Below are 9,772 nucleotides of genomic sequence, written 5' to 3' on the forward strand. Positions count from 1 at the left end.
AGCTGAGGAAGACTGAGTTGGAGAACAGTTTAATTTTTTTCATAATGTAATTTATTACCAACTCAGATGAACTTTCATGCGAATGTCTATTTTGTATTAGAACATGACAGCATCATGCCAAGTTCCAAGCCCAAGTACAAGCGGCTGCCCCAGGCAGACCTGACGGATGAGGACCAGACAGTGTACTCTCGTGGGGACGGCGAGGCTGGAGGGCACACTAACAACAATGTCCCTGTGGGCAGGAGTCAGGACAGGGAGAGGTGCTGTGGTGGAGTCTACCTCAGGACATACGCACTGTGTGCAGCCTTCCTGGGATTGGTACATCTTTTCTTCTTCCATTTAGGCCACACCAATTTAATTTCTTGGTTAACGGAGTTTTCTAGAAAAATAATGGAGCGGGACGGGACAAAAAAAATAAATAAATAAAAACAGGCCTAGGCATCCTATTACAGCCCAAAATGGTACGATAGGAGCCATGAAGTCAACACACCAGGCTGGTTCAAAATTTAAACAATGAATTTTGAACTTTTAATGATACCACTGCATTGAAAGATGGAATAACTGTAATAACTAGGAAGAAAAGGACTGTATTCAACTGTTCACGGCAAAATGTGAGCAGTTTGCAGTTGATTCTGAATTTTTTTTTGCAAATCAGAAAAAAATGTGAGCGGGCAAATACGTTAACCAAGAAATTAAATTGGTGTGGCCTAAGTATAATTTATCAGTTTATGTTTTTATTTTACCAGAAGGTTACACTCAGGTTATTTGTCCTGTTTTTCAGGTAGTTCTGGGACAATAAAAATACACAATCAATTACGAGAAATGATATTACATTGTCAGTATCTTCAACCAAAATGAATAAATAAATGCACTGGAAAATGACATAAATGTGTTTATTTGCAGGGGGTGTGTATCGCCATGGTCGGTCCCACCCTGCTGGACCTGGCGGCTAACGTCCACGCCGACATTGCTCACATCTCCTACATCTTCACGGCACGCTCCGTCGGGTACCTGGTGGGGTCTGCCGTCGGAGGCGTCCTGTTTGACACGTTCGACCAACACCTGCTGCTGGGACTGAGTCTCCTCCTCAACGCCATAGGTAATACATGTTGTGTTAACTGTTTCAGTCTTGACAAAAGTTAGGGTCTTTTTTTTATTAGACTTTGGCGATCTCTAGTGATCCAACTGATATTCAATGTCAATGTTGGAAAACTCATTGTACAATGTTTCATCTCTCAGGTGTTAGGCCTAGGAAAAAATGTTATGTTTCCTGTTTCAGTCCTGAAAAAATTAGGCTTGGTAGGTAAGGATTATCTTTTTGTTAGACTTTAGTGATATCTATATAGGGGGCCAATTTCCAAAGAATGAGTTGATAATATGTGACAAAAAGTTGCAAAAAAATCATATTAATTATGTATACTAACCAAAAAAACATCTGACTGCTGATGAGTACAAGAATGATTTTTCTGTGTCACAAAATTTTTTATCACCCCTCTTTGTTTTTTTTTTGTTCTTGTTTTTTTTTTGGTTAAAAGCAATTGAAAACATGTTTCACAAAAGAAGAAAAATGAAATTGTATGATGAAATGATTTTTAAATCAAACTTAAAAGTTATGCCACTTAATATCCTAAACATATTTAGTGCATGTGACACCGTGTGTAACTCAGTGATTATACAATGTATACATGTATAATATAGATAAAACATTCTTCTTGCCCCAGGCTTTGCTGTGATACCCTGGGCCAAACGACTGTCCATCATGGGTGTACTCATCTCCTTCACAGGGGTGGCAATGGGCTTCCTGGACACAGGTATGTGTTAACCTTTGTCTTAAGATATATTGTACTGAGTCACAATTTATTTTACAATATCTGTGCCATGTACTACATGTAAGTGCAATCAGAGGTTTAAAAATAGTTATCATTCCTAAGTAGTCGTAAATAAAGTATTTTAAGCAGGATTTTCTACAGTCACATCTGAACAAGTGATTGTGGGGCTTCTTTGATCTGAGCCAAAAATGAATTAAGGGTTGGCAGATATTTTTCAAGGGGTCAGTTTAGTTACTTAAAACTGTGACATCTTTTCCTTACAGCTTTTTCTGGCACTATTTTTTACATCTCTTTTAAATGACATTGGAGCTCATATCTGCCGTCTTTTTCCTTTCCTGTGTTTACAGGAGGCAACGTCCTGTGTTTGAACCTTTGGGGACAGAGATCAGCTCCTTACATGCAGGCTCTACACTTCAGTTTTGGCATGGGAGCATTCATTGCACCCTTATTGGCCAAGAACTTCATCAGCCTGTCAAGCAGCAACAGCTCTGTCCTGATCAACACCACTGTACAGCCCAGCAGTCAGCCTGCCGCACCGCACAGGAGACATGTACTCAACCTGTCTGGTGTGGAGATAGACCAGTCTGTTAATAGATACCCCCAACAGTTAGACTCTCAGCAGCAAATGCTGGATACTCTTCCTGAAAATGGAATCAGCAACAAAGACGTTGGACTTGCCAGCAAATGGAATAGTAATTTCTACAGAACTTATGATACAAACTTAGCAAACAGTGAAAAGGATACCAAGAACAAGCAATCAGGGGTGATGGGTACATCTATCAGTTGGACAGGAAGGTGGAAAAATATCCAGCATGAAAAAAACGTCGACATGTCTAGCCACGGTCTCTTCACATCTGAGACCCTGGCTTCTGGTAATGTTCTTCATCAACCCAGGAGGAGAGAGCTGACGGGTGGATCGGAGGAGGTTGGATCTGGTGAAGAGGAACCGAAACAGATGAAGAACCTCTCTGATGGAAGGGAGAGTCCATTTCTGGAGGAGCAGGAGGGCAGTGCTGACGACACTGCAGCAGCGGAAAGAGATCCTGACAGTAGTCAACATCACCATCATCATCATCATCATCATCACGACAATCAAGGTCCATTGGAAGATGAAGAGACTCCAGACAAAAATGTGCCATCAACCAGTCAGCCACTGTCAACCAAACAACTGATGGGAAAAACAACTAAACGAGATACAAGCACCACTCCTGAGGGGAAACAGAACACTACCCACACAAGCTCAGTGCCTGACAAGATTAACGCTGTCTACACGAAAGGCAAGGAACTCGTTCAGTCCATCATGTCAGAAATGTCCAAGTTGAGCCCCATACGATGGGCGTATTTGATTGTTGGGGTGTTCCAGTTTCTTGTTGGTATAACATTCATGGTGTTTTACTGCACCAGCTCCTACAAGTTTCTGGGTGGACAGCAGGTTCCACACGGTGCCTCTGAACCAGACAGAGCCTTCACCGTCAAAGTCCTGGTTCTGCTCTTCTTCTTCTTTTTCATCTACGTCGGAGTGGAGGTGGCTTATGGGTCTTTCATATTCAGCTTTGGAACCAAGAGCAAGCTCCATCTGTCTAAAGATGATGCAGTGGGACTGAACACCCTGTTTTGGGGGACATTCTCCCTTGTACGTGGCACGGCCATCTTCACAACAAAGTGCCTGTCTGTCAAAGTCATCTTATTGCTTAACCTGGTCGGAGCTATAGTGTCTTCCCTTGGACTCTGTGTGTACGCAGAACACAACAGGACATTGTTGTTTGTGGCCACAGGGATTTTTGGCGGCTCGATATCGACAGTCTTTCCTTCTGCCATCTCCTGGGCGGAGCGTTACATCCACGTGACAGGCAAGGCTGCAGCAGTGTTTGTGGTCGGGGCTTCCTTTGGTGAGATGGTGATGCCTGTACTGGTGGGGACCATGTTTGAGAGGAGTCCAATGTGGCTGATGTACTTCTCCCTCGGTGGCTCGGTGCTCGCCAACGTCCTGTTTGTGGCCCTGCAGTGGCTGGTGTCCAGTCGAGGGGAGAAATACGCCCTCCCTCCCCCAAACTTCCTCTGGACAGAAGATGAGGATGACGTGAAGATGGATGTGATAGAGATGGCTCCAGTACAGATAGTGGAGGAAGGAGAAACACCGCTGCAAAAGGTAACACATTCATGTTTAACATCTATTTCCCATAAGGCCACACCAATTTAATTCGTTGTTTCTCGGACTGCCCTGTCCACTTTTTCAGATTTGAAAAAAAAAATCTTTTTTTGGTTCTGTATCAACTGCAAAATGCTCAATGAAAGACATATTTTGACCCCAACGGTTGAAGAAAGTCCTTTTCTTACTAGTTTTTCAATGTAACAATGTAATTTTGTTTCATTAAAAGTTCAAAATCTATTGTCTTAATTACTCTCCAAGCAGAGGTTTGGGTTTTGGGGGTATTTTTAGCGTGTTTTTAGGCTTTTTTATCGGGGTTTTATTTCCAGCTATCATGGGGTGCCTTGGCCTGTTTTTTTTTTTTTCCTGTCGCTTCATATTTTTCTGAAAAAATCCGAGAAACAACAAATCAAATTGGTGTGGCCTAACTTTTCTTTCAAACACTCAGAGTAATTACATGTAACGTTACTAAACATAGTTATACTAGATCCAGACAGTGGACCATGACAGGGCCAGGCCTAGCGCGCACCACTACCTTATACCTGTATACATCAGTGTCTTTTGTCTGCTGACTATCAAAACCAGTCATTTTATGAGCTCCAAGACTTATAATGTCTTGACCAAATCACTTTCAGGTTGGTAATAAGTAGTCAGTCCTAATTTAATGTTAAGTTTTGTGTAGAAAGTATCGCAATTTTACCCTGAGCAGGTAATTAATTATTTACTACTTTAAATTACTAAATTGATAAAACATGATATTAATAATGAAGGAAAAAATTCCTATAATTATTGTGTGTATTCTATTTCTGGTTCCAAATTTTAGGAGCTTTCAAGGTTTTCGGGTAAAAATTGCCAATATAAAATTGCACAATTATAACTTAACAGTATTAGTTAGTGCATTACTATAAAGGAGTTCACTTTAGTAAATAGTTTGCATATTACTTAGATTATTAATCTATTTTATTCATAGTTAAACTATGAATAAAATGTATTTTTTAGTAGTTTTTATTTTGCAATTTCACATATACACAAATTTAAAGCAGCATTGCATGAAGGAAGTAAAGTTTATTTCCTTGTTTCACAGATCACAGAGCAGTTACGGAGCACGCCTGCTGGCAAGATCCTGCAGGGAAAGGGAGACAAGAAGGACTGATCTGGGTTAGCTGTGAAGAAGGTTTCCTCATTAAGATAAGATTGTAGGTACAGTCAAACTTGTCTAAGACATGCAGACTGAGTGGTCTTCTTAGCTTTCTACACAAAGCATGTTGACAAAACTGCAACTATTTTTCCACCTATTTCGCAATAAACTGTCCCAATGTGATCCAAAGTGACCCAGTCAGACTCAGAGACATTTTACAAGACTAAGTGCAAAGACTGACATGCTGTTGAAGTCCATCAGGATTTCTCACTACCAGGTAGTTATCATCAAAAAACGTTTTCAGCCAACACTTGAAAATTATACAGTCATGATAGTCAGAGATGGGGCCATGCATGTGCAGTGACGGTCTCAAATCGTGGCAGTGGTAGTCAGGTTGGTGTCTATTGGGAAAAAATTGTGACCCAGAAATGGTCATCATGGTCAGATTGTCAGCCTCTAGAGGTGGTTGCTTGGGCAAGTTTGACTGTACCATACCTGTAGATAGAATCCTGTTCACAAATGTGTAGGATGAGGCCTAATGTAAGGTTATTGAAGCAAGAAACAGTTGAAGCCAGCTGAAGGAGAGTAACAACGAATTTTCATAAAATTATTTGGAGTTGGACCTGTCTTGATAATCTCAGTAACCTCAGGTCAAAGTGAACATAAGGAAGGAAAATTAGAAATATACATGTACATGATGTGTGTACATGTATTATGTATGACACGAAAAGCCAACATTGCAAACAAATGCATAAACGTTTCTCATTTTTTAGAAAATATTGATGAATTCTTTTACACTGTATGATAATTTATTATGATGAAGAGCAATGGTGCTAAAAAGTATAGAGCATATTATTTGAATATGTTGCATTGGTGAAAACAACAGAAATTCCTTCCTATAATGATCATTCAAGTTGCTTGTCTGAATGAAAAATTAATGCATCAACTTGAAGAATATTATCTCAAAAAAAAAAGTACCGGTAGCCAACAAATCTCTCTGTCATTATCAATTTTTTTCCACCGATATATCTATTTAACTCTTGAATTTAAGGGTGAAATCTAGTTGCCAATGGGTATTTTGCAATCAAAGGTTAGTACTTTGAATTACATGTACAATGTAGAAAGTACTCTTATGGATGAGTACAGGTCCATTGGATGACACATGGACGGGAAGATTTGGAAATTTTTATGGGAACCAGGGTGTGACTATATACACAAGTAATTATTCTATTTCCCGAAACTTATGCTGAACGCCAAACACACACACATCTAGGACAAACAAACCTGTCCTTGGTGATGAACACCATCCACACACATGCAAACATGCCTGACCTTAGTGCTGAACACCATTTACACACAGGTAAACATACCTGTCCTTGGTGTTGAACACCATCCACACACAGGTAAACATGCCTGACCTTAGTGCTGAACACCATCAACACACATGCAAACATACCTGTCCTTGGTGCTGAACACCATCCACACACAGGTAAACATGCCTGACCTTAGTGCTGAACACCATCCACACACATGCAAACATGCCTGACCTTAGTGCTGAACACCATCCACACACAGGTAAACATACCTGTCCTTGGTGTTGAACACCATCCACACACAGGCAAACATGCCTGACCTTGGTGTTGAACACCATCCACACACAGGCAAACATACCTGTCCTTGGTGTTGAACACCATCCACACACAGGTAAACATACCTGTCCTTGGTGTTGAACACCATCCACACACAGGTAAACATGCCTGACCTTAGTGCTGAACACCATCCACACACAGGTAAACATACCTGTCCTTGGTGTTGAACACCATCCACACACAGGCAAACATACCTGTCCTTGGTGCTGAACACCATCCACACACAGGTAAACATGCCTGACCTTAGTGCTGAACACCATCCACACACATGCAAACATGCCTGACCTTAGTGCTGAACACCATCCACACACAGGTAAACATACCTGTCCTTGGTGTTGAACACCATCCACACACAGGTAAACATGCCTGACCTTAGTGCTGAACACCATCCACACAAATTCAAACATGCCTGACCTTAGTGCTGAACACCATCCACACACAGGCAAACATACCTGTCCTTGGTGTTGAACACCATCCACACACAGGCAAACATACCTGTCCTTGGTGTTGAACACCATCCACACACAGGCAAACATACCTGTCCTTGGTGCTGAACACCATCCACACACAGGCAAACATACCTGTCCTTGGTGTTGAACACCGTCCACACACAGGCAAACATACCTGTCCTTGGTGCTGAACACCGTCCACACACAGGCAAACATACCTGTCCTTGGTGTTGAACACCGTCCACACACAGGCAAATATACCTGCCCTTGGTGCTGAACACCATCCACACAGTTACTTCACCATGAATTGCTGCAGTTACTGTACTCACTGAAGAAGAAATGACATGACCATCATCCAAACTCCTTTTTTTAATTCAATTCCTTGGTACCCATTGACACTGATGTGAAATTATGACATTATATAAATTAGTCATCATACACATTATTCTGCCTGTGCACGCAGTATTCACACGTATTGACTGTAGAGTGATATTGTTGAATCATATGTGCCTTGAGATGCAAACTTTTCAAGAATCAAATTGTGAACTTCTGTTAAAAGGGCATTGATGTTGGCTGCCCCATTACTATATTGTTGCCAGGATAGGGCTTCTGTTGTAACGTTACATTGTTTTGAAATCTGCGGGTAATACTTTTGGGAGAGCATTTTAGCCCTGAAAAAATAAAGGCCAGTGAATTCATGCTCTATTTTGCCTAACAGATAATTGTAGCCTTGTAGGAAGATGTAGCCACTTCCAGAATGACAAGATCATTACCAAGATTTTGTACTGATGCATTTTGACTTGTTTGAACCATGTTGTTTATTACATGCTTTAATGTAAAGAGATTATGATATTTTGACAAAAGGTTGTAAGATTTACATTCAATTTTTAGTCTTCAATATTATGATACTGTATATTATAGTGAACTGGTTGTGGATGTGCATTTTGATTGTTGCTGGTCACCTGGAATAAAACTTGATGAATGGATATACATGTAGCTTCAGGTTCACATAACTTATGACTAAATCTGATTCATCTATTAGTGTTACCAAATTTATTAATTATATTTCACTCCGTACCATGGTATAGATGAGATATGTTGCTTTCTCTGGGGTTTTTCTCCCTTTTTCTCATTATGCAGCTGTCAAATCAGCAAAGGGATCCATGTTGGTCATGCCTGGGCCAAATTACCTGACATGTTTTGTTGACTCAGAGCTATTTGGCCATTTGTAGACCAATAATGTATGTTTTGGGCTCCTGAGCCCCTTATTAGACCCAAATGACCTGAAATTTGGTATAAGGGTACCTTTGACATAGTATATGTTTGCACCACTTCAAAATTGTGAAAAATGGGATTTTTTGCTATTTTCGGTCAAAAGTTATACTCTAATACTACAGAGGATGAATGATGATGATGATGATGAATATTACAACCGGTACCAAAGACCTAACATTTGTTGCCTTGTGGGTGTGCCCAAAGAAATTCACTAATTATTTTGGCGTACTCTATTTTGAAATTTATACATACATATAATTTGGGACTTTTTGGCTATTTCTACACCAAAAAATATTGTATATTCTGGGTTCCTGCACCCTGGTATTAAAAGCAAAATGTCTGGAAATTTGGCATAGGGGGTAACTTGGACATACATGTGTATGCCCACAGATATCCATTACACTTCTGGCTTAGTATATATTACGTAACTTCAAAATTTTTATATATTTAAAATTATATATATAAAATTGTAACTTCAAAATTTTTATATATTTAAAACTAGAGGTCGGAGATCTCATGTCTTCGTCAGAGGTATATCGTTCTAGAGAAATTAACATGCGTATTCTTCACTCTTTTTAATAATCAATTTGGTCTAAAGAACAAAAGAATCTCTGTACTACTTTTATGGTACAGAACACCCTGAAACGGTTTGCCGCAGATTATACAGATGCGTCGTCACCCGTGTTAGCCCCCCCCCCTACGTGCTTGCCTTAAATTTAAGGTAATTAGATTTAAGGTCCCACCCCCCTACGTGCTTGCCTTAAATTTAAGGTAATTAGATTTAAGGTCTCCAGTGGACGTCATCCATAGCAATTACTTGGTGTGGCCGCAGAAAATAACCTGACATATGTCCAACCTATCCTCCCCCTGCTGAAGTTATAGTACAATCCCTCAATGTAACGTCATTTGATCCCATCCCATTATGGGGTTCCCGGCTATATCCAGCTGTCGGCTGTCTCCAAGCAGATGTAGGTGGGGGATTTCTAAACACAAAAGGTCCTATTACGGGGACATAACGACCTCCACGACTCTCATCTTTGAACTCAATCTTGGAGACCACGACAGTAACATGCCTATCAAATTTCATTAACTTCCATCCACACATACAAAAGTTATCCTGCTCAAAGAAAAATTAACAAAATGCCCCCTGTAGTCACAACGAAACCCCCCACGAAGCTCAGTAACGAACTTAACCTTGGTCCCGACAATAGTAAGCACCACACCAAGAATTATAATCAACATTTTACAAATACTTGAGTTATCTTGCTAACAAGCCAAAAACA

General features: G+C 40.3%; 1 protein-coding gene across 2 annotated transcripts in view; it reads left to right on the plus strand.

The window, feature by feature from the left end:
* Nucleotides 1-6,460, plus strand: part of LOC109473391 (sodium-dependent glucose transporter 1A-like) — an 8,963-nt gene extending 2,503 nt beyond the window's left edge. For both annotated transcript variants that reach the window (XM_019773261.1, XM_019773253.1), the window contains exons 2-6: nt 101-318; nt 904-1,099; nt 1,722-1,811; nt 2,177-3,978; nt 5,063-6,460. In XM_019773261.1, the coding sequence (XP_019628820.1) occupies nt 115-318; nt 904-1,099; nt 1,722-1,811; nt 2,177-3,978; nt 5,063-5,131 (2,361 nt within the window). In that variant the 5' untranslated portion in view covers nt 101-114 and the 3' untranslated portion in view covers nt 5,132-6,460. The remainder of the gene's footprint in view (nt 1-100; nt 319-903; nt 1,100-1,721; nt 1,812-2,176; nt 3,979-5,062) is intronic.
* The last annotated feature ends 3,312 nt before the right edge of the window (nt 6,461-9,772 follow it).

The sequence above is a fragment of the Branchiostoma belcheri genome, unplaced genomic scaffold (assembly GCF_001625305.1).
Source record: "Branchiostoma belcheri isolate BF01 breed outbred unplaced genomic scaffold, Haploidv18h27 scaffold100, whole genome shotgun sequence".
Classification (NCBI taxonomy): domain Eukaryota; kingdom Metazoa; phylum Chordata; class Leptocardii; order Amphioxiformes; family Branchiostomatidae; genus Branchiostoma; species Branchiostoma belcheri.